Source organism: Erithacus rubecula (genome assembly GCF_903797595.1).
Source record: "Erithacus rubecula genome assembly, chromosome: 5".
Lineage (NCBI taxonomy): Eukaryota > Metazoa > Chordata > Aves > Passeriformes > Muscicapidae > Erithacus > Erithacus rubecula.
Genome location: NC_136687.1, coordinates 57,420,433 through 57,446,286, shown reverse-complemented (window position 1 = coordinate 57,446,286; position 25,854 = coordinate 57,420,433). Strand labels below are relative to the sequence as shown.

The 25,854-nt window shown below is 36.7% G+C and overlaps 1 protein-coding gene across 6 annotated transcripts in view; it reads left to right on the top strand.

Moving 5' to 3' along the window:
* The window catches only part of LRBA (LPS responsive beige-like anchor protein), a 357,069-nt gene that overhangs the window by 22,344 nt on the left and 308,871 nt on the right, over nt 1–25,854 (top strand). For all 6 annotated transcript variants that reach the window (XM_079306956.1, XM_079306953.1, XM_079306954.1 and 3 more), the window contains exons 2-13: nt 15,603–15,834; nt 15,970–16,070; nt 18,130–18,225; nt 20,154–20,275; nt 20,377–20,503; nt 21,279–21,398; nt 21,700–21,846; nt 22,707–22,904; nt 23,474–23,607; nt 24,573–24,681; nt 24,790–24,942; nt 25,545–25,713. In XM_079306956.1, the coding sequence (XP_079163082.1) occupies nt 15,603–15,834; nt 15,970–16,070; nt 18,130–18,225; nt 20,154–20,275; nt 20,377–20,503; nt 21,279–21,398; nt 21,700–21,846; nt 22,707–22,904; nt 23,474–23,607; nt 24,573–24,681; nt 24,790–24,942; nt 25,545–25,713 (1,708 nt within the window). The remainder of the gene's footprint in view (nt 1–15,602; nt 15,835–15,969; nt 16,071–18,129; nt 18,226–20,153; nt 20,276–20,376; nt 20,504–21,278; nt 21,399–21,699; nt 21,847–22,706; nt 22,905–23,473; nt 23,608–24,572; nt 24,682–24,789; nt 24,943–25,544; nt 25,714–25,854) is intronic.

The window sequence follows — 25,854 nt, the reverse complement described above, 5'->3', positions numbered from 1 at the left end:
ACTGTGCAAGAAAACCTATATAAAGGAGATTTTAAGTCTAAGAATATTTATGGAAAAGCTGAATGGAACTAGGAGAAGAAAGTACCAGTGTATACAGAAGAGGGAACCAGGGACAGGTACGAGCAGAATATGATTTTTATACCTGTTTCTACAATTCAGGATAATATAGTACAAAAACAGCACTAGTTTTTCCTTTTCAGATTCCACCATTGCTCCCTTGAAACCCCTTTGTGTCCTGCAACCTTTCCCTCTTTGTAAGGAACCTGGGGAATTTGCTTTCGTATTATGTTCTCACCATAGTATTTCACTGAGATGACAGTCTGTAATTCTCATTCTGTTTATTATCCCTTAAAAATAATCCCCTTTTCTTCGTGCCTTCAGATCTGTTGTTGTTTTCTCCTTCAATTATTTGCAGGTTTTCCTTTGCCCTTTTTAGGATTGTTTTATTTAACAAGAAATAATACTGCACTACTTCAGGGAGGTTGCTGATTATGGAAGAAGTCAAGATAGACTACGAAATAAATCCTGGAGATTGTTGTGTTGGTGTCAGAAAAAAATAGCTCAGCTGAAAGTAGAGCCAGTATAAATGAGGAGAATGTGGGCCTGCAACTCATAGGATGAAAACACAAACTTTGAACCTTTGGCAGTTCTTAAAAGTGACGTCTGTAAGAATAGTTTCATTCCAAAAAGTGTTTTTATTTCATGGCCCAGAAAACCTCATTTCTCATCAGATACTGGTATTTCTCACAGTGCAAATCTCATATTGAACAATTAAAAAAGTACATTTTCAGAGAAGGAGGTTTAGGTGCAGCTCCCCAGGAATCAGTATTTTCATTCTCACAGGAGAGTGTAAAGAGAGCTGGAGGTCTTGCAATAATAATTCTAAAAAGACAACAGTTGTGTTTCTGAGGAAATTAATGTTTTAAAGCTTGGAATACCACACAGCTTAGAAACAAGATTGTTTGTATGGGCATTTTCATACAAATGGAAAAAAGAAAAACAGGAAGAAAACAAGCAAAAAGCTTCCTGTAAGTAATCTTGTGGGACCATAATCAATAAACAGATTTTCTGAATAAATCACTCTTTACTGAGCTGATGGTCCAAGTCTTAAATTTAAGAATTTAAGCTTAAGAAAGCTTAAACCATAACATTTTGTTAAATGAAAACACATAATTTGCACTTGCTGTTTCTTTTACATTAAGAAAACTGCTGCACACTGAAATGATTGTTGAGGCACTGTTTTGGGTTGCAATATAAGATGTGGACAAAAATGTGTATTCTATCAACATCTGTTGAAGCTGGGTGGGGCAGTGACTCTTATCTCTGTGGCACATATTATCTGTTAATGGGCTATCTTTAATGCTAGGTGGGGCAATCATCTTTATCTTTTCCACAACCTATCTTCCCTCCAGGAAGATATAATTTGCTGCTGGGACATTGAGTCCCATTGTATGACTGATAAAATTACATCATCCCATTGGGAGATGCTCCAGCCAGGGGGAGGAACCAAGCCTTTCCTACCTAGATAAAAACTGAGATTTTGAACAAAAAGATACCTTCTTTCCACTGGATTCCAGAGGAAAAGCAAACCTTTCCACATCAGCCCTGGACCTTCAGAGGAAAAATGCACCTTCCACAGGAGCACTGCTCCAGCTGAACCACATCTGCCACTGCAGGAGGATGCAGCCACCATTGAATGGGACTGTGCCACCACCCTGACTGACTGACAGGTGTCAGGTTGGATTCTGACTCTGTCAGTGTTTTGGGATTGTTCTTTATAATACTGTATTTATATTTAAATTTTCCTAGTAAAGAATTGTTATTCCTAATTCCCATATATTTTGCCTGAAAGCCCCTTAATTTCAAAATGATAATAATAATAATTTTGAGAAAGTGGGTTTACATTCTCCATTTCAAAGAGAAGTTTCTGCCTTTATTGGCAGACACCTATCCTTCAAATCAAGACAGGCACTTGGGCGAGTTTTGCTTTACAGTAAGAACTGCTTTTTCTTCTATGTTCTAAGATTTGAAACAAACAATGAGTATAATCATGAGATGAAAATAGGTTTTGGAGTAAGCAGTTGTATCCTGTTCACTGCTTATGAAACAGTGCTATCCCAGGTACAACAAATTATCATTCTTTTCTTACTCAACTATTTAAAATGAATTACAACCATAGTAAAATAATTAATTTTTGAAGGCAGTATTTTGAAATTTAATATTTTGTTATTCATTGACACAGCATCTATCAGCTATTCCAAGCACCCTGTCTGTACTCAGCTGTCAGCATTAATGGGTTTGTGCCTTGACAAGCAGAGAAGGCATCAGACTTGTTTGTCTTCAAGCCTGTTTAGTTTTTGGAGGGATCAGGTTAAGCAGGTGTAGAATAAGTAATTAGGAATATTTCACTGGCAATTAAACAATGCTTTTCATGAGTTTGAAATGTAAATAAGTAAAAAGAAATCAAATGGCAGAGTTTTCTGACTGTTTAGAATACACAGAATCATTAAGGTTAGAAAAGGCCTTTAAGGTCATTGAGTCCAACCATTAACCCACCACTTGCCATGTAATCAGGTGCCACATCTTTTAAATGACTCCACAACCACTGTCCTGGGCAGCCTGTTCCAGTGCTTTATGACCCTTTCTGTGAAGTAATTTTTCCTAATACCCAATATAAACCTCCTCTGGCACAACTTGGGACCATTTTATTTTGTCCCATTGCTTGCTACTTGGGATAAGAGACCAACTCCCACCTCACATGTGACTGTGGCTTCTGAGAAATGTGTGAAGTAGGAGTTAGTGTTCTTTTTGTTATAGTAGAGAATTATTTTCAAATTAAAGTTTAAATGAGTTATTCTAATGGGGAAACAATCATGAGTACCAAGTCAGGAGTTTCATAGTATACTGGTAATGTCAGTTTTTGTGTACTGCATCCTGTTTACATCATCCATATAAATTAAGTTGACTCTCTTTTTAGGAAACCTGCTTTAAGACCTTGTAGTTTTGCTTATAACTCAAACAGTGTGTAAATGAATGGGATTTACATTTATTTCTTTGAACTTATTTTCTGCAATCTGTACCACTCCCTGCTAGTACAGTACTCTTTTAAAATACTCAGTATTTTTTAAAAAGTGAAAAAAATCTCTTTGTGGATTTGACCATATGTGATGTACGAAATGATTTTTTTTTTTTTTTTTTCAGTTACTCTGGTTGCTGTCACATTGCAATCTAACTGCATATGAGCTTGAGCTGTTCACTTGTGTGGAAGAGCCAGCATAGCTAGTACAGCTGGATAGGTGTACTTGAATTTATTTTGTGTGTAAAATTCCTCAAATTTGATGTAGGTTTGTTAGTAACCATTTATAACCATCCCTATTTTGTTCTGTTTAGAAAAAATGTGCAATGACAATCTGACAGGATTACCACTGTCATTAAATATTTGTGGTTTTGTGCCAGCTTATCTGGTGGATGGATGAAGATGATGATGATGAGGAGTCCAGAGCATCTCTCTTATGAGGAGATACTGCAGAAGCTGTGCCTGTTTAGCCTGGAGAAGGCTGAGAGGGGATCTCTTCCATTTGTATAAGTATCACAAAGGCTGGTGCCAGGCCCTTTTCAGCTGTGTGCAGTGATAGGATGAGGAGCAGTGGCTGTAAACTCAGAAGTCCCCCCTCAACATGAAGAAAATCTTTCTTACACTGAGAGCAGAGCACTGGAACAGGCTGCCCACAGAAGTCATGGACTCTCCCACTCTGGTGACATTCCAAACCCTCCTGGACCTGTTCCTGTGTCACCTGCTCCAGGTGGTCTTGCCTTGGCAGGGGGGTTGCACTGAATGATCTCCAGAGTTGCCTTCCAACCCTAACAATTCTGTGATCACTAGTGCTTTAAAAGCTGAGGAAATGGAAGCTTTAGGAAACTTCCTTTTGCATTTATCTTGGCTTTGGGAAGGCTTTTCTGAATTCCAAACAGCAGCAGAAATAGTACTGATGAAATTATTAGTTTTTTAAATACAGGTTTCATATGCAGAAACAGAATGAGTGGAAAAACTACAGCTACTGTGAGCTGTATATGTGGTTGCAAAATTAAGAGGGGTAGAGAAATACAAATTGCAAGAATGTGAGGTATGAGAATGCATTGCATTTGTTTGGGCAGGTTTTGGTAGCTGAGGAGACCACAGGGGTGGAGAAGGACCCTATTCCCTGGGTCATTGTACCTCTGGGGGGGAGCAGGTAGAGCTGGGAAGGAGGGAGGGATGGGGGAAAGGCCTGATTTTACTTCTCATTATAGTGCTCTGATTTTATTAATAATAAATTCAATTAATGTCTTTAATTTGAGTGTGCTTTCCCCATGACAGTTTGGTGAGTAATCTCCCTCTGTCCTTATTTCAACTTATGAACCCTTAGTTGTATTTTCCCTCCCCTCTCCAGCTGTGGAGGGGAGTGATGGAGAGGCTTTGGTGCATGTCTGGCTTCCAGCCAGGGTCAACCCACTACAGAGAGTGACTGGTGGCCTTAGACAGAAATGTGTGTGCTGTAAGGACACTGGAGCTTTGGAACAGAGCCATATGACTTAATCTTTGACAAAAAAAAAGGCCTGCACTAAAGCTCAGCGTATAAATAAAGTGAGTATAACATTAATGGTGGTTTAATCTCACCAAGTCGTAGCTACCACTTTAAAGTTGTCTTTCTGCTCAGAAAAGTGTGGTGAGCTGCTGGGGCAGGTGGTAGATAGTAGTGCTCTTTGGGCTTTGTTCTCCAAGTTACACTGGAACAAAGGGTAACGTGGAGGCTGGAAGGAAAAGGAAACTCTGAGATTAAAAGCTTTTGTTATTGTTGTTAAGGATTGTTTTCTGTCTTCCTCTTAAATCCATGAATTTCATGACATACCCCTTTATCCCACTGCCAATATCAGATACTGGTGCTGGTCTTTGTCTTCTCACCTTACAGACCACAGTTTATACTGTTGAGTGGGTTGTTGTCTTGAAACTTGTTTCTTGTTTCATGGTTTTTGTGGCAATTACTTCTGTTGTATTGGGAAATCTTTCTCCTATAAGTAAATATTTACATGCATGGGAAGCTGAAGGAAATGCTGTTACTAAGAGCTTGATTTGATAAACCTTGAGGAATGCATCTGCTCTTCTCTGTAGTACAGAATATGCTTGGCAAAACTTTATTAGCTAAAGATAATGTGCCAGTAGAAGAGAACAAAATAACTTATCTGAGAGAAGCTTCACCAAATCTCCAGGTTTAGAGTTTTAATCAAAATTATTTGCTTAAATACTAAGTTATTTTTCTATTTATTTGTTTAGGTGAAAAATATTGAAGTCCTCTGTGAATTCTGAAGGTTATTTGATCTGTAAAATCTGTAGTTACCTTTGCAGCCCAGAATCCCTGACTATGATAAATGTTTGATGTTTTCCTTGAAACTTGTTTTAGTGGATAAATACAATTCATATAGATTTTGAGAAACTAGGAGGATGGTTGCTTTTTCTTTTATTATTGTGGAGCTTTACTACTGCAGAATTTGAGGGAAATTATGTTTATTAGGAACACAGTGGTTATTAACACTAAAGAAAAAAGGGAAAATAATTTGGGTATGGAATGAGAGAGAAGATTTTCCTGAAAAGATTATACTGTTGTTTGTTTTGATGGCATTATTCTCTCCTTTGATAATGATATTTTCTTTGTGTTCAGGTTGAGGAGCTTTTCATAGTGGCAGGTGTTCTTTCCTTTCCATCTCACTGAAGCAAGATTTATTGTTCACTTAATCACACTTTTCACAGAGAAAAGAGTGTTCTAAGAAACACCATGTCACAGACTCATACATTATTTGGATGTAGCCTTTTTCAGCTTATATGCATTATCACTTGTGGGTAATAATTTAGTTTTGATTCACAGTTTTTTGTGTACAACAGGGTTTAAGCATCCTTCTAAATTCTTGAATCCTTGCAAGTGTAGTAATTCCAGAAAAAGCCTTTTTGCCTTAAAAGTGCAGGCACATGTGACAGTGTTGATGAAAAAATGGTGAGAACTCCATTAATGCAGAATTTTTGAAAGATCTGTTGAATTTGATGTTTAAAAAAAATTCTTCTAAAATTTAAAAATAGCAGAGGTCAAGCCTAAGCAAATGCTGGCTTTACTGGTTAAATGCTTGCTTCAAAATGTAATTTAACTTCATTTTATTTAACAATTGTTACTTTCCTCCAGTCTGAACTGCAGTTGGACACAGGGAATGGAAGGGTCTTGCCAGGTTTGCTGAGCAATATATGGCAATTGCTGTTGCTAATTTGTCAAATTAAAGAAACAGAACGTAGTTTGGATTTGCATTAATTGAGGCTGCTTTTGCCTTTTTAGGTCCAATTTTAATTGCAGCACTGGTCAGCAATTAAAATTACCTTGGTCACAACACTGTCAACAGGGGAGTTTGTAGGTGGTAGTGTTCAAGCATGCAACACTTGTAGTCTTTGTCTTCCTTGTTTCTTTGTGGTTTTGTGAGATTTTTTTTCTCTCCTTTTCTTCTCTGCCTGTTCTTTGGGGACTGTTTCAGTCATTGTCTATATGCTAGGAAGGGGGACAAGAGGGAAATCAGGGTGGGGTAGAGCCTTAGAGTAATAGGAGGAAAGGAGGAAAAAGGCCCTAACCAACCAAAAAACCAATGTTGTAGCAAATCAGGGAGGAGGCAAAGATTTAAGGTGTTTTTGCATACATAAGCCACTTGTAGCAAACATTGTCAGAGTCACAGTTCTGTCCTTGCTTTCAGTATTGCCTTGTGGACATTGAAAGAAATAAAAGTAAAAACAGTCTAGTTGTGGAGGCTTTGCTGATATACCTGTTCTCAAAAAAACATTTTTTCCCCCTGTTTAGTAGAAATTTTCAGTTTAGCAATATTTCCATCCACTGGCTTCCAGTAATCAATTCTTTAAACTCTAGACAAAGGAGTGGCAGAATCTGAAAGGAAAAGTAAAAAGTTATTATTGGTAAGAATAAAAAAAAAGATTGTTACTTATTGTAAGCACCCTCTGTTCTAGCCAGGGTTGGTGCTTGATTTTTCCCATGTTGATCACAGCTACAGAAAGTTTAAAAAATGGCAAGAGGGCAAGCTGAGGGTTACATTTCCTGTAGCATGTCAAGTGTTCCTTACATCCCAGCTCAAATCGTCTGTGCTGCAGCCATGGCAGCACACTCTGCCAGTTCTCAGCAGGCAGCTGTGGTGGGTGTGTTCCAGCTGTTCTGGATCCAGGCAGTGCCAGAAATGATGGAAACAGATGGGCTGGTTCTTGCTTTCTGCTGGAATTTGTAACCTGGTGCCTTCATTTGTGCTGAAATTGCCAGCAATTTGCCTTCTGAGCTGTGAAAGGTGATGGCAGTGGAGCAGCTACAGGGGCTGCTCCTTCCAGTAGGAGAGGAAAGTTTCACATTATGGCTGCTAAATCTGATAAAACCTGCCAGAGCTTTATAAGTAAATTGATTCATTTCTTCATCTTGTGTTCTTTCTTGGCTTTCTGAGCTTTGGTTTATTTCCCTTGTAGGTTTATTTACTGTTGGTATACGATGTCTTGTGGTTTGTTACTTTCTTTGGATTTCCTTTATTTCTTTCACCTTTCTCCTTTAATTGTAGCTATTATTGCCTGGTTTCTACAGGCTAGCAAAACACTTTGAAGAATGTTTTCTAGAATGAACTCATAATCTTGTTTTCACAGGTAGACTTCTCTTGTTACACACTTTTCAAATCATAAAGTGGATATCAAATTGAAGCCAAAAGTTATGAAGTTCTGTGAAGAATTGTTTGTATGAGACTTGCAGGATGCAAACTTCAGATTCTGTAAAGAGTGGGTGGCTTCTTGCCCTCAACCCACTGTTAAATACCAGGCAGGTGTTCTGATCTGGAGAAAAGTATGGGGATACATTGTCTGTTCTCTGGCATCTAGGGAATCTTTTTGATTGCACAAACCATCAGTTAAAAAAAAAAAAAAAAAAAAAGAGAGAGAGACAAAAGAAAAAGAGGTGATCATTTACCCCCAATAAATATATACTATTGTTTTAAAATTATATCCATTCTGCTGTCATATTATAACAAATACAAAATAGAAATTTGAGGGTTAAAGAACGAATAAAACATTTTTATTTTATTTTATTTTTGTTTTTTTAAGTAATGATTCAAAAGGTATTTTCTTTTTATGTTCCAGAGGAATATCTTGCTTGGGTGCACATCCCTTCTTTGGGTGCATTGGGAGACTCTTTGAGAATTATTTATATTCTTTCTAGTTTTCTTAGCTTAAGAAGATCAAATACAGTGTATTTTGTACATTTTTTACTCATTGTGGATATACATCTATATATATTTAGAAGCAGTTCTGCTCAGTGTAAGTGACATACACAAGAAAAATTCTATGATTGTTTGTATTTCTTTATAATTGGAAGGGGTTTACTATACCAGTTATTTCCCTTGCCAAATTGAAATAAATATAATATTTTATAAAATCATTAGTTAAATAAATGTTTAAATGAAGTATCCTAAAATGTTTTCTTGTTGAAATTTGGTGGCTGTCTTTGCATGCCAGCTTGGTTGAATTAAAACATGTAGTTGGTAATATTTTACATTTAAATAACAATAAAGCAGCAGGCTGTTAGGTTTTTTTTAGATGTTGAACACTAAGCATGTTAGAAAATGTGATTTAGTGGTGAGAAACTTAGGCAAATTGCTTCAGGTAATTGTTTTTTGGTTTTTTTAGGTGTCTCTAAATGTATTATCAGAGTTGAGTATTTTTTTCTGTCATTATCCATTGGCAGAGAGGACTCTGGCAGTAGGAGTCAGGGAATCAGCCCTCTTTGATCTTTTTAATCTACCTGTCTAACTTCTGTGTGGATCTTTATTTTTAAGTAGGTTTAAACTGCAGCTATATTTACTCAGACGTGGTGTCAGTGTTGTTTTTTTCCTGATTTAAACTGCAGGCAGAAAAAAATTGCTAACAGCATAATAAATGTCCTGACTGATGGAAGTGGGTACAAGCAGGGTATTATTCCCTGTAAAACTCTTCTGACTGTAGGGTTTGCTCCCCACTCTGGGCTTTTTGATGATTAATGTGGTATTAGAAATGTTATCTTTTGGGCTTCTTCCTTGAGGGGAAGGATTAAGGTAGGACATGATGCAGACCTGTGCAGCTTGGCAGTGTACAGCATATTGGGTTTGTTTGCTGATGGGTGATATTTTCAGAACTGACAAAAAGGTATCTTGCTTGATGAAAAAAATAAATCTATTATTTTAAGTAAAAACATTAGATAACTTTTAGACATGTAGCTAGGAGGGAAGTGATGGGGTAAGGAAATGGACACTTGGTACAGTGCTTTGTTATGTATGTTTCATGTATCTGAGTTTAAATTCAGAGTAATGTAACTCCAACTCCAGCAGACTTTCTACTGGGTGTCATAAAATGACAGATTTCTGATTTTTAAAATGTCAAAACCATAAATCATTAGTTTGCTAAGATTGCACTAGCAAGCTATTAAAGAACATGGCAGTATTTACTGTGGATAAATGCAAATTTAAAAAGGTTCTCTGTATCATGGTTTAAATGATTTATTTGCTTTCAATGCACATATGAATCTGATGTGATGTAAAGATTTAGGATATTTCATTTCCTGTATGGAGCTACAAATTTGCATGTTATTAAATGATCTCTCAGAGTCATATCTTTCTTGTACATCTTACACAGAGATCATAGGTTAAGGTACACTGAAAAAAGTTAATTTAAACAAAAGGAGAATTTAATGCTGTTAACACAGGTACTGGAAAAATGGGAATTTCAGCTGGATTTAGATATTTTCTATGGTCATATCTGTTGAAACACATAATACAGCTGAAACAGGGGAAACTGCCTTGTGTTGTAAATACACCTTTAGCCACTGTTTGGAGAGTGTTGAAATTTAGTCTTGAAATTGTTTGATTTGCAGAAAGTCAGTTTGGTAGTACCTTGTTCCCTCAGGGGTTTGAAATAAGGCTGATTTTATCCTGAGTTTGTCCTATCTCCTGTTTTCCCACCTGAACTTTTCCAATGGCTGCAGGCTTGCTGGGTATTATCCACTCTTTGGTCAGTGCCATTGTGGGTCCCCCTTGGGGACTTGTTTTGTGTTTTTGGCAATCCTCTGTGTGTCTGCTGTCCCACCTCCTGATGGGGCAAAAAAGACTGGGAGAAGGGAAGAATTCCTTATGTTGGACTGGTTTATGCCTTTCATCTCTGGAATCTGTTGCTGAATTTCTGGAAGACAAGACAGAGGCACTGTGCATGGTGGTGTCATTGAAGCATGAAATGACTTGGTTTTAAGGGACCTTAAATATCATCTTGCCTCTGTAGCTGTTTTGAGTTCAAGCATGATGTTTTTTAATTTGAACTGTTTGTACTAAGATCCCTTTTTGAATGGATACCAAATTGATAAAACAAATGTAGAATTTTTTTTCCTTTTGTTTCTGTAGGATAGAATTTAACTTTACTAATAATTTCACTTAAAACTGGGATTACTCCTTTTATAACATACTGATTTTCAGTTTTTGCTATGTACTTAAAAGATATTTAATGGCTCTTTGTAAATTAGATTTAACACAAAAAGTATAAAATTTTGAACTCATAGGACTGTTTCCCCAGCCCTCATGTTTAAAATCATTGTGTGGAGCTAATTCTTCTTGCATTGCTCTCTTTTCACTGGGCCTTCAGCTGCATGCTACAAACTGAGCTAATTGTGTTAGTAAACTAATTTGGCATAAAAATGCTTCCAAGTAGACTGAAAATATTAGATTATAAGCTAGAGTAAATGAAGAATCATTTATTATAGCATAATTGTATTTTAAAATTGTTTATTTCCACCCCCCCCGTCATCCTGTTGGGAAAGAGAAACCCATACACCAGATATTGTACCTATATGGGCAAGAATTTTGCTTTTTTGCATTTATTATTTTCAATGAGAGTAATTCTCATGTATGCATAGCTAAGTGCATTTTTAAAGAAGAGTTTTAATGAACCGGTTTATGTCTCAGATGAACTGGATAGGGGAGATATTTGCCAGTCTCCACTGGGTAAATTGGGTAAGTTGTATGCCTTCTGTGGTTAGTTGATGTTGCAAAGTTGATGAAACTCTGGTTTTGTAGAAACCATTGTTTAAATGTAAACACTTCTGCTACTTGGAAGTTTTGTCCTGACTTCCTTGAGATCCAGTTTTTTTTCTTAATTGTGATAAAGCATACTGATAAAAGCTGCTGATAGATGTGTGTGGAGGAAGAGGAGAATGGTACAGTGCTGAGACACTGCATAAAAAATGTGTAATCCTGGGCTAATGGTTTCAAATACAACATTAGGTGGCAGCAGGAGACTCTTAACACCTTGTGGGTGCCTGTTGAATTCATATTTAGGCAGTTTTCCAAACGAGAGACAGACTTGAAGAGATTTTATTTTCATGCAAAACGTTATATTGCATCCCTTTGAAGGGAAGCAATGAGAATGGTTTTCCCTGAATGATCCAGCTTTGATCATAGTTAATAACAGTGCTGAACAGAATTCCACAGAAATGTCAAGGTTAAAGTGGGTGCAGTGCTGTTGTGCAATGCCACTTTTGATATGCCTGGTTTAAAATGGACTTGTCATTTGCCAGGTAAATGAAGTTGTAGGCTTTTTTATGAACTTGGCAATAGGAGAGAAAACAACTAATTAAGATTTTTTTTTTTTCCTTATCTTTCTTACCACCCTTTTTTCTTTAGAAAGTAGATTAGGTTAATACTACTAGTATTTTTTTTATTATTTTATTTTTTTTAACTTTTTTTTTCATTTGTGGTGTAACTGTAGGGTATTTCTGGATGGGGGAGATTGATGTCTTCAGCCTGAGGTATCAGAAGGAAAAGTTTGTGGTTTTCTGCAAAAATTTCCTGCTTGCTCTCTGATGTTGTTTTGGATTTTGTTTGTTTGGAGAAACAATTCTGATATTACAAAATCATCATCTGGAGGAAAAGGGAGGTCTCAGTTTGATTAACAGTCCTTCATCCTGGCTTTGGGGAACCAAGCAAGTACTTGATATGTAGCTTAACTAACAACCAGAAGGATGAGAAAACTCTATAGAAGTGAAGACTTTTGGAGATTTGAGATAAAAATGTAGAGATCCAGCCCTGTAATTCTCCCAAGTATAGCTAATTTGGCTTTTCCAGAAGAAATGCTGATTTTGGATTTGGTTTATTCTTTTTGTGTTATAGGTAATTGAAATAATTTTTTGGGGCTGTCTTGCAAACTTTCTAAATATTTTATATGTTAGTGGGAGAAATAATTTAAATTAGATTATTTAATATTTAAATTAGATTAATAATCTAGGTCATGTTCTTTCAGGAAAGTGGAGCTTGATTGTTTATTCTGAGCTATTTTCTGCATTCAGTAGTTTGGTAGATGCTCACCCAAACAGTCAACCATCTCTTTCATGTTTTGCATCATTTCATTGCGAAAAAAGGTTATGTGTTTGAATTGTCTTTTTGGTTTTATTTAGAAGTGTTGTAGTGCTATTTTATACTAGAAATTAGTGCTACTATGTTGACTTCTCATTAGTTTAATTCTCTAAGAGGGGGTAAAAACCACCCTCTGAATATGTATTCAAAATTTCCTGTATTCTCCCTGTTCTCAATCAGCTAAATGAAAAACTATTTTACAGAGAAGCTTGAGCTATATAGTTTATATATTTTTGAAGGTGGATGTAACTGGCAAAATCTGAAATTTGTGAGGATGTATTTAAGTGCTGCCCTTTAAAGCCATTCCTGTAAGCTTGTACTTAATTCTACATGCTGAAGAAAGAAAACGTTATGCCACCCTGTGGGTTGCTATAAAGATTGTTTATGCAGCTCAGCATAGGACTTAAAATACGTTGAATTGGAGAATTTTGAAAAATGTACCGTGCGACACAGGAGACCAAATCATGCTAAAGTGCAAGGAAAGACTATACATCAGTTCAAAGGCTACATTATTCAAAAAAATACAACCATAAAAAAGGTAATAAGATTACATTCTCACACTTCATGGCTAGTAAGGTGCATTAAGCTGCTCAGATATTCATAACTTACTGTGACATTTGGGAAGATTACATTTTGCTGTGCACAGCCATTACTGCAGCTCAGATAATAACTAGCCAATGCATGGACCTGGATTATGATCCCTGTCATTGGAAACAAATTTGTGTTTTGAAGGTTGATCAGTTTCAAATCACCATTAGAAAGGGTTAATATGACATAGTGTGGGGGGTGTGTGTGCCTGTGTGTATCTAATGGGTGTGCATACATATTGTACATCAGCTGCACCCTGTCTTGGTATTCTGCTTTCCCTGGCAATTTTTTTGTCCTCACTTCCCTCACAGGAAGTGTTAGAATGATAATTATTTTTTTGCTGGAGCATATTATTCCTAGAATGTGCTTGCTGAAATGCTTATGTTTGCAGATGAGATTGGAAACCTAATTTGACAGCTTCCTGGATGGGTGGGTCCTGATAATAGTGTGTGTAGCCAAAAATGAAAGATTGGTGGGGTAGACTATAGGGTGAAGGTAAGGTCACCTCCAGTAGCTGTATGTGGTTTTGGTGTGATAATTGATGGTTGGCTGATAGTTAAAACCTAATGCATAGAGTTGAATTTCTTGTTAAGAATTAGCAGGTGGTTCGTGGCCAGAATTTCACCTTCAGCTGTTCAGTCTTTATACAAAATACAGTATTTTCTTTGTTTCTTACCTTGATTTTAAGAAGAGCAGCTTCTTGAGGTATACTTCAGCTTTGTAGAGGATAAATTCAATGTGAAATGAAATATAACACTGATTATGTATTTTTCATTTTCAAATGTTCTGTTAAGAGTTTTTTCAAGGGGAGGGAGTGTATATGTTTCTTGGCATTTGTTTTGAGATAATTGTGTTAATTTGTTCCGTCTAGCATATCCTTCAGAGCTTTCTTGAGTTAGGCCTCTGCTCCATCTTTTGGAAGGGGAAAACTAAGGCTTGGAGGGTGGTAGTGATTTGATAGATTTGTTTGAGTTGACAGCATGGGTTGATATAGAGGAGCTGGGAATATAACTCAAGTCACCCCATTCACTTCTTGCTGTTTTCCAAGATATTATGGAAGCATCTGATAGTAAATTGCATAATTATTTTTCATGACCCAGAGGAGAGAAAATGGAAAAGTGTAAATTACTGTTTAGAAATCGTTGCCATGAGACATTGTCTATTCTGTCATAAAAGCAGTAACTTTCTCTGCTTCCTGTGGTGTTTGGCACTGCTGATTTATGCCCAGAAGTCCAAAGATTGCTTCTTCAAAGTGACAAGGTTTAGACACTTGAGGAAAATGTATGGTAATTTGAGTAGTTAATGAAGAGCATGTATTCTGTTCCATGGGTGAGTTGGTCTTTGGATCCTGACTAGCTGAGAGGAGCTGTTGGAGCTAATATGGAAGCAAGGTAGTGTGTGGATTTTCAGGCAGTTTTGACATGGTGTGACTTCAGCAGGTGACAGTGCTGAAGCTCTTAATGGTCAAAGCATGTGAAAGGAACACCACTCAGGACAGAAATAATAACACAAACTTGCAGAAGTCAGAACAAACTGAAATATTTCTGGTCATGAGACCATTTTGATAATTTGAGTCAAGGCTATCTGAATTCCTGTTTGTATGCTGGTATATAATGAGTATTTTGGTATGCATGGCACATTTTTAAGGTTCATACAGCTCTAAGTCCAAGAGAACTTTAAGGAGTGGATGGAAGGAGTTGGTATAAAGGAGTTAACTTAGTATAATGCATTTTGCCTTCAGCTGGCATTTTTGCTTTATCAAGTGAGAGTGGAGCAGGTTATTTCCTTCCCCCCCTCCACCTCCTCTGCACAGGCATATGTGGCTAGTTACTCAGTGTATATTCTAACAAAACTTGCCTCTAGGAGACCTGAAATATAACAGGATTTTAGTGTCATAGCCAAATCCCAACCAAAGGCTTGGAACAGTGGTGCTGTTCCACATTCCTGCAAATACAGCAAGCCTGTGCTTCCTTTGAGTGCCTGGGACTGCTCATGAACCTGGCAGTTAATTCTTAACCAGCTTTAGTCACTGTCTCAGGAATGTCTCATAAGTGTTCATAAGGGGCAATATTTCTGATGTGCATCAGCTCCTTTTGGCTAGAATTCCCCTCTTAACAGAGATTTGTTAAGCAATTTTGAAGGAAAGCTTTTAGGGTCACTCCAGATAATTTAAGATATCTTGACTGCTTTGTTGGGCTCACCTGTTTTAGAACATTCACTTAGTGTCTTCCCTTTTCAGCTCAACTTTTGACATCTCTATCCTAAACTACCCAAATGTTTTTCTGCTGCAATTGTCTGAGAGTAGATGATACCCTAGAGCACTTTTGTTACTCAACAAAACTTGAAACAGAAAAAAAAATAAGATGGTACATTGATATTTGCCTCATTATTATGTTTTTTTCCCTATCATCTTTGATAGTTTACTTCTGACTGAATGAATAACTTCAGGCATGGAGTAATACTTGGATACAGTTGCCTTAAGCTTTTTTTTTTTTTTTTTTTTTTTTTTTTTTTTTTTTTTTTTCCCTCTCTGAAAGCTCGTTGGAGGCCAGTTTGACTTGGAAATGAACTTTATCATCCAAGAAGGAGAGGGCATCACCTGCATGGTGGATTTACTGGATAAGTGTGACCCCACATGCCAGGCTGAGGTTTGGAGCATGTTCACAGCAATCCTGAAGAAAAGCATCCGCAATCTCCAGGCCTGCACAGAGGTGGGGCTGGTGGAACAGGTGCTCAGGAGGATTGACAGAGCTGACAACATGATTGCAGGTACAGCCTCCCCCAGCCTGGCACTCAAACTGTGCCTCTCTGCAAAATCTCATGGACACAGGTACTAATTAGATGATGAAGATTTGACACTGTATTTTCTTAAGCACTTACACTGCTGTTGTTGTTGCTTTTCAGATCTCCTAGTGGACATGCTGGGTGTGCTGGCAAGCTACAACCTGACAGTTCGAGAGCTGAAGTTATTCTTCAGCAAGCTGCAAGGAGAGAAAGGGAGATGGGTAAAAGAAAACACAAAAATGAAACCATTTTTATCATGTTGCTTTTATTTTTTCTAGTTTTCACAAATCGAGACTGTCCCATAAACTTCATGATAAACTAATTTTGAATGTACCAGAAAAAAAAAGAAATGCTTTCTTATATTGTATAAAGAATCTTTTAACCTGAAAGCAGTTAAAATACTGAGAGTAAAATAGTGAAATAGAGAGAAATAAATTAAAAATGCTTGCATAGGCAGTTCTTTCTGCTCCATTTTTACATTGCTGTACTTTACCTGAAGATTAAAATAATTTATCCAGTCAGGGAAGTGAGAATTTTGGCAGAAATTGAACTGAAGGAAATAAGTCCCAGTGAAGAATCATATAATTTTTCTCTTCTTCCTGTGTGGAATAGAAAGAGACCCTTTTGCAGCTGAGAAACCACCTTCCCTAAAGTAAAAATGTATATGTTGTAGAGGCCACCTGAAAAAGTTTTCTTCAACACACAATTGGTTTTTCACTGGACTTGGGAATTATTTTAACAACCATTTAACCTGTTTTGATTTTTAATTCAGCTTCTGTTATTTATAAATACTCTAGTATTTATAAATACTAGTGCAGGGGAAAGGTAGCAATGTCTCTGTTGACTTCAAGTAATTTAAAAAGAGAGTATACCATATAAAAGCAAGCATGCACACATAATACTGTAGATTTAAAGGCCCTTTGAAATAAATAACTTTGGAGATCTTAACCTGCTTAAATAAAAATGCTCTAAACTTTATAGATGGTTTAAACTTAATAATTGAACATAGAGAGTATATTTAACTGTAGGTGAATTAAAGTTGTCTCTGTAACATTAACTTTTTCATTTCCTGTCTCCCTGCTATTTGCACTTAATTTCCTTTCCTTATTAAAGACCAAATACAGGGGAAAGCAAGAGAAAAATGCCACAGTTGGATTGCCAAGGAGTTGTACAACTCCATAAATCTTAAAATCAGCAGAACTGTAAAGATACCAAGCATTTTGCTGCAACACAATTTACCTGGTCAAATTCTATAGCACTGCAGGCATCTAAGCAGAGCTCTCAGCATTTCCCTCTCAGTTTTAAGTCAGATTCTTTAAGCACTGCTTAGCTGACTGCACCTTTGGTACTCTTGAAATACTTGTAATGGATCATACAGTGCTCCAACATCATGCAGAGTTTTCAGAGGGTAGCTGTTAACAGCAGGGGGTGGAAAAGGGCACCTTCAAGAAAATATCAGGATTATAAAATCATGGTTTAAAAACAGATCTGCCAGAAAGATATGGTGTGGTGAAAGATAACACAGAAAGGTGTCCTGTCACTATGATCAGTATCTGCTGTTCTGTTGTTGAGAGCTCATGCACTTGATTTGGAGTTTATAGGTGGCAGAGTATTACAGTATAATCATCAGGCTAAGAGTTGTGGAGAAGTGTTGAGTATTCACACTGAGCACTCAGTTTAGGTGCTCCAAACTGCCCTTGGGACTTGCATCTTTCTCCATGGACTTAGGTGAAAGTATAAACCAAAATCAGTTTAATCTAATGTATGACTGTTGTCCTGATGAAAATAATCCTTCTGCTGATCTTCCCTCTCCCTTTTGCTAGGTATTCCCTTGTGCTGGCACAGGTTTCACTCAGCCCTGGCCCAGAACAGGTGTAATTAAAAATTGGTTTGCATTTGTTTTCCCTAAGATATTTTTCATCTGGACCAGTTCATTTTCTTTAGCTTACTGCAGAATCATACAGAGAGCTGATGAGAATGAGCAGACAGATGCAGAAATCAACATTCAGGGTCAACTTAGTTTATGCAAGGTGAAAGTGACTCTGGCCTCCAAGTCTTTAGTGAAGTTACCTAATTAACTTTAATTCTGTATATTGTGTGAAGTTATTAATGACTGTTAATGTTGTTTTATTGAAAGTGCTGAGTGTCTTTAGCAGGGTGTTATTCAACCATGTTCCAAGTTTTAAAATGTGTTAGAATTTGCTTTTTGTGTGTCTATAGTCTTTTCTTTCTTAGAGGTGTGTTTTATTTATTTACAAATGTAGTAATTTTTTTTGTCAGCCACCACATGCTGGGAAGTTACTGTCTGTGTTAAAACACATGCCTCAGAAGTATGGACCTGATGCCTTCTTCAACTTTCCAGGAAAAAGTGCTGCAGTATGTAGATACTTTACATTTCTTGTTTGTTTGTTCATTGTTCTATTAAGACCCTTGGTTATTTTCATTTGTGGTGTTCTTTGTCTCATCTGTCATTGTCATAGGGTTTTAACCAATTTTTTTTCTTCTCTGCCTGACACTTACACTAGTGCCTGAAAAAATTGTTTATAATAGATGTGCAATATCACTACGGAAGCACAAATACTTTTACATAAAGAATGGATACAAATGAGGCTGCTTTTTTGTATTTTGGTTTTTTTTTAGACAGTTCAGTTAAGTCTTGCTGCAAGGAGAATGTACTTGCTTTTCACTCTAGATGCTTATGAGAAATCTTTCAGAAAGCATTGATCCTAGTCATTTATAGACTGAATAATACTGGAAAGGATTAAATTAGCAATAATTAGTCTTTTTGTAATTGTCCTTGTGACTCATTTCTAAGTTTTGTAGCGTTCACTTGAAAAAGAATTTGAAACTAAATAGGCAGCTGGAAAACCCTACACAGAATCTTCTGATGGAATTCAAGTGTGTCAACACTTTTGCTTCTACAATTGTAGAATGAAAAATTATGTTCAAAATTTCATGCTTAATTCAGAATAAGATTTGAATAAGATTTATCAGATGACTCTTTCCAGTTTTCTGCACATAAACCCATTAGCTTTCTGCTTTGGTGGCTTGAGATTGAATTTCACCAACTTGATGACATAATGAATTATTTTTTTGAATGGAAACTTTGGAGACTGAAAAATGCAGACTGCTAGAAAAGTGCTCCTGCAGTTTTATCACATGCAACAGAACTTGGCAATAGACAGACATGTTTGTGTTCATTTTGGTTATTCATGGTTTTCTGTTTGATTTCTGTTAATTATGTTGAATGTTTGAACCATATTTTATGATGTGGGGTGCCTCAGAAACCTTTAGCTAGGTATTTTTATATATATTTAAATTAAGAAGTTTAAGAAATTAAGTATTTATTATAATTACTGTGTGATCCATTATAGTTTAGTCAAGTGATAATGCTGCCAAGACATGTGGGCTGGTTAGTTAGCTGGTATAGAGAAGGATTTACTGTATTTTGTGTGGACAGCAGTAGCTGAATGGAGCCTGGGAACATAATAACAAGTCTGGAGACACTTTGAGTTCTTTGATTTTTTTTTTTTATTCGTTGGTATTGATCATCTGGGTGGAATCTTTGATCATAGTTTATCACAATCTTAATTGAAGTATGTATTGTCAATCAGGGCTGCACACCAGCAGAAAGTTAATAGTAATGTTAAAAAAACCTAACCAACTGAAAAACCCCAAAAAATAAACCCCAGCTGTTTGAAAAAAAAAAGGGTTCTGCCATGATTTGTAACTCAAGGCCTTTGCACTAAAAACACAATGTTTGATATTTTGCTTTGTGAAGATTGTACTGTGTTTCTTTTGAGGAAGTTTGTAATTCTGTGTTATTCTCACTGGAAGCCTGCACAGATATGAATTTCAGGAGAGAAAATAATTTATTAAGTGAAGTATGGCCAGCTTTCCCTTCATGATCAGTTATTTTCCTGAATACCAACACTATGGGAAAAGGCAACTGATAATTTTGTCAGGTTGCCATAAAATCAAACCAATCTGAATTTGCATTTTGAGAAGTTGTTATTCTATAAGGCTTTCACTAAAGCTATTAAATTTTGAAGCATAGGCTACTATTGATAATCTTTTTTGAGGTATAAAGGTCAGTTTTTAAATACTTAGGTTAGTTAAATATTCTAACAATCAAGAACAAAGAGAACAGAAGTTAGGTCAGATTTTTTTTTTAGTATAGAGGAACTGTATACATTTGCAGTGTGTCTCTGTTTATCAGCATATATTTGTACAGTGTATCTTAAGCTGCACACTTTTACTGTTGTGTTTATCTTTCTACATTAATAACTTCTTGCTTTCTTCAGGCTATTGCCTTACCTCCTATAGCCAAGTGGCCATACCAGAATGGATTTACTTTCCACACTTGGCTAAGAATGGATCCTGTAAATAATATTAATGTGGATAAGGATAAGCCTTATTTATATTGGTGAGTATTATGCAAAGCTGATATTGCTGATGTTCAGTTTCTATTAATTGTTCAGTGATTTCTGCATCTGTGTATGTGTTGATTTTGTTCTGATTTGTCAGTTTTCGAACAAACAAAGGACTTGGTTATTCTGCTCACTTTGTTGGAGGCTGCTTGATTGTAACGTCCATAAAATCAAAGGGAAAAGGTTTCCAGCACTGTGTAAAATTTGATTTCAAGCCACAAAAGGTGAGTAAAAATAATAAAATCTTTCAAATGTGTTTTATAAGTCTAAAATTGTAGCCTGGGAATGTGTGTTGTAGCTGTTGATTAATCTCATCTTTCTGTAGAAAAACAGTTACATTGGAATGAGCAAAACAAATATGTGTTCTGAATTCTTATTCTTTTTAATTTTACAAGTAAAACATGAGTTGATTTTATCACTGGTGTTCAAGGCTGACTTGCCTGTTAGGTAGTGTTATTTGATGTTGAATGTTCCCTTTTTTACTTAGATGTACTAGTAATGTTTCTGGAACAAGTGATGTAAACTGGGAGAACAGGCCTCCTCAGGAATTCCTTATCAGTGATCCCTCGCTGTAAATATGGATTCTGTTTGTGATAATTTGACATGCACAGCCTTTGAGAGGCTTTAGTCTGGAGCCATCCTTGCTCTTTGGAATGGCATTTGTAGTAGTCCATCATGCTAAGGATAACTCAGTTTAGGCTTATTTACAGAGTCATTTCAGTGTAAATTTGGTTCAGCATTGTCATAAAGATTTTTGGAGTTATAATCCATAAATACTTTTTAAGCTTCTCTGTGAAAAAAAATGACATATTATCCTTTGACATAGCAATGCAAGAAAACTCACCAGTGACTTATTAATCTTTTTTACTTAAAATACATCTTTCAGTCTTAATTTAATTCACATAGAGAGTTGAATTTGTTCTTCCATGCCCCACTTGAATGCTTAAGCTACTGCCAGGTGTTCACAGAGTGATACCAGGTGTTTTTTCTGTTGTTTAGTGGTACATGGTGACCATAGTGCACATCTATAACCGCTGGAAGAACAGCGAGCTGCGGTGTTACGTGAACGGGGAGCTGGCGTCTTACGGGGAAATAACCTGGTTTGTCAACACCAGTGATGTGAGTGATCCCTGCACACTGATGGCTCTAGCTGATCATCTTGATGCTTTGCATAGATATTCTTTGCCATTTTATTCATAAACCTGCCCCGTTTTAAACATTGAAAAAAAATGTTGAAATATAAATGGTAATTTTTGGTAAAGGAATAAATTGCATCTCAGAAGTTTGTATTTGTTTCTGCTGAAGCCTTCAAGTACTTGTTTATGTAAAAATAGTCCCTGATAAAATGCATATTTTTTGCATGATTTGCTTGTGTAGCTTGGATTAAACCCTGTTACTGGGTTCTGTTTTCTGTTTTCAGACATTTGACAAATGTTTCCTGGGTTCTTCAGAAACAGCAGATGCCAATCGTGTGTTTTGTGGGCAGATGACATCTGTTTACCTTTTTAGTGAGGCTCTAAATGCTGCTCAGATCTTTGCCATTTATCAGCTTGGCCTGGGATATAAGGTACCTTAGAATTGACTTTCCTATGTTTAGCTCTGCTAAGGCTCTTTTTTGTTAAGGATGTTGTGACACCCTTGTGTCCTAAAAAATTATTGTGTAATATTTTTATTAAACTCTTCCATGCTTCTTCTGTAAGCCTATGTGTGGCCTTACAAGCTACAAGTTAGCATTAGTTCAGTTTCTTGATTTCTTATAAAACAGAAAGAATGGTGCTCCTATTTGCTTCTCAAAATTTCCATGTTGGTGGTTGGGAGAGGAAGGGCACAACTGTTACTTCTAGGTTCAGTTGTTCTTTGAGGCTGAAGACTTTAGATCAGTTGTGATGTATTTGTTTAAGAAACGTGGCTTTATAGTTGCTTGTGTTAGTGGGATTTTTTAAATGTGTGAAGTCAGTGCTGAGGATTAGTTTTGTTGCAGTGATTTATTATTTGTTTTGTCATAGCCTGAGGGGCACTAATTGAAGGCTGTTATTCCCCAGCAGCTGTACAAACATACGCTAAAAAAGATGGTTCCTTTTCTATCTGCTTCTCAATTATTAGTTCCTTCTGAGTGAACATTGCTGACAGTCCTGCTGTTTCCAGGCTGATGTGGTTCTTTTACATTACCCACCATCCTGGCAGTGACACTCTTCAGGGGCCAAAAAAATTCTGCCATTTTAATGCTGTAAAATTGACTGAGTCTTATGAGTCTTTGGTTCTTATGAGAACCTTTCTTTTTGAAATACTGCTCAATTAAAGAAGCAATATCTTAATCTTTTTTTTTTTTTTTTTTTTTTCAATAGTTGTTCTGATCTTTATCTTCAATGTGCTTAATATAATTTTTTGTTTTGTCCTTTCCTTCCTCAACCCTTCTTCCCAACCCAGGGAACATTCAAGTTCAAGGCAGAAAGTGATCTCTTCCTCGATGAGCATCACAAATTGTTGCTATATGATGGCAAACTCTCCAGTGCTATTGCTTTTATGTACAATCCAAGGGCTACAGATGCACAGCTGTGTCTAGAGTCATCCCCTAAGGATAACCCTTCTATTTTTGTTCATTCACCACATGCCCTCATGCTGCAGGTAAATCAACATTTTCATGGATTTGGAAAGTATAAAGGATTTCTGTTTGAAAACCTAATATCTGGTTCTGTAGAGATTTGGATAAGAAATGGATTTGCTTATAGGTTGGGGTTTTTTTGGGGTTGACCCTGCCCCTGTTTCTTGAACTAAAGAGGATGCACAAGAATCCTAAGAAAAATGTTTATTCTATGAATAAATATAAAGATTCTGTTAGCTTTGAAAAAAAATCCTTCTTCCTCACGTTCACTCTCCTACAGATGTTCCCTATCTCTCATCCTTTGCCCTGTTGATAAGAAATATTTTTCTTCCCTGTGCTTTTAATGTTACCTGCAGTATATTCACCTGAGGATCAGCACTATAGATCTGTATCTAAAAGTATCTGTATCTAAAGCACTAGGTCAGGCATACTGGGTATTTAGTGTGACTGTGGCAGCCAGTTTGTTCTTCTTGCTGTTTCCTTTTATTTGGTAATAATACAGATTTTATACTGAAGAAATTAAAATCTGTTTTAGTGAACTTTTTATCAGTTTCTGAAGGAGGCTTCAATATTCTTGTTTCTCCTTTGTCAGGATGTGAAAGCAGTCTTGACACACTCGATCCAAAGTGCCCTGCACTCCATTGGAGGAGTGCAGGTGCTTTTCCCTCTCTTTGCACAGTTGGACTATAGGCAATATTCCTCAGACCACATTGACACAACTATTTGGTGAGTGCATGTACTTTCAGTATCCTGGGCTTTATTCCTTTGAAGTAAAGGAAATTGCCTCTTGCTTTATCAAATGGCAGAGTAGTTTACCTTCTTGTGCAGCAGTGAATTATTTCTAGCAACAAAAGTGTTACAGGCAGGACCTAAAGTGATGTACTTGTTTGCACCAAGTGTTCTGTGAAAGCTCACAGAAGTACACAAATTTTATACTTGACAATTTTTTTTTTTTTTTTTTGTGTAGCAGAATTATGGATAATTCTCTTGAGCTTACTCCTGTCATGGAGAGAATTCACTGGGGAAGGTTTCAAGAGAAACTGCAGGAGGGGTGAATTTTTCAGCTACCTGAAGTCATTCCTTGGAATTTTTCTTCTTTTTTTTTAATCTTCAGATTTTTGGAAGATACTGTTACTTAGTATTGCTGCTAGGCTTTTCCTCTTGTGTGAGCTCTGTTTAACTGCATCCAACTTCTGAAAACCCAGACACAGAAGCTGGTGGAGTTCCAGAGCTCCTAAGTTAAAGAGCAGCAGTAAAACCAAAATGATTGCTTTTTAGAATTCTGGTGTAATTTGTGTCTAGAAAAAAATTCACTCAGCTTAGCTTAAGTAGATATCTTAAGTAGAATGGCAATTGTGTCTGATCTTGCAGAAGTTTGTGATTGAAACATGAAGCAGAGAGTAGTACAAACTTAACTGTTGTGTTTTTGCAAGAATTCAGAAGGACTTTGCTTTTATATGGTTATCTCAGATTCCAGAATTTCAAGTTAGAAAAGCATTAATAAAATAAAAAAGTTTTTTTGAAGCAAGCATTCAAAATTTGGTCTTGCTTTTTGTTTTAAAAGTTCTGATTTATGTAACGGCATTTACGTAAGATGTATCTCTGGGTTGTGTGCTGGAAGTGATAATTTGGAAATACTGTCTTATTGTATCCCTTTAACATGTTTTTGTTTACTGAACCATGTTTTTCAGTTCTACTTTACTGGCATTCATCATGGAGTTGTTGAAGAACTCTATTGCTATGCAAGAACAGATGCTTTCCTGTAAAGGCTTCCTTGTGATAGGACACAGCCTAGAAAAGGTAAAGTAAATCTTCCTTGATGTCTTGCATTCATGTTGAATTTTTTTTGAGTTAAGTACTTTTCCTAGAGTGTTGCAGGGCTCTCCTTAAGCAGATTTTCTTTTGCAGTCTTCCAAAGCCCACGTTACCAGAGCTGTGCTAGAACTTTGCCTTGCCTTCTCCAAATACCTGAGCAATTTACACAATGGGGTGCCCCTGCTGAAGCAGCTGTGTGATCATGTTCTCCTGAATCCTGCAATATGGATTCATATCCCAGCACAGGTAAAATTGCTTTTTCTTACCAATAAGGTATCTTAATGGTGCATTGATTTGAGTGTCAAACTAAGCCTTGACTCCAAAGAATTATGGATTCTGGCTCTGCAATAGAAATCATGCAGGAGTTGTCTTCGGGCTCTGCTTTGTGCATATAGTTGTCAAGTTTTGCAGACTCCCAGGATTTTCTGGGAGTTGGAAAATTTGCAGTGTTCTGCAGAACAGGTTTGTACTTTTCACCCAGACTTGGAAGGAAGTTTGGATGGGTTAGTTGGGAAAAACTCAGCAATTTTTGAAGAGGAGATTATCTTAGTTGTCAGATTTTAAGTATTGATATAAATTGAAAGGGAGTACTTTTATTTTTTGTGAATCGCTGTTCTCTAACAGTGAACAACTTTGATCAAAACTTGCCAACTGAAACCTTCTTACCAGCACCATACAGTTTCAGAAATACAATGAAAATCTTCATCAGTTTGCAGAGATTTTAAAACTGTGCTATGCCGAAAAAAAATCCCTTTAAGACATTTTGATAGATGAAACATAAGAATTCAGTTGTCTGCCGTGCTGCAATTCAGGTGTGCTGATTTTTGTTTTCCTGGCTGTTGGTGTAGGTTCAGCTGACCCTGTACACTTACCTGTCTACGGAGTTCATTGCCACTGTTAACATTTATGGAGCAATCCGGCGGGTTGGGACGGTTCTTCTGGTCATGCACACCCTCAAGTATTATTACTGGGTGGTGAACCCTCAGGATCGCAGTGGGATAACTCCCAAGGGCATAGGTATGTACATAGATTTATTGGTTTTTCTTCTCACAACTTGGTGTTTGTTTTGATAAAGTTCTGTATGCAGTGTTTAGAACAGAACTGTCAGTTCTTCAGATATAATTACTGTTCAGTGGGATGGGTGTGCTTTTGTCCTTG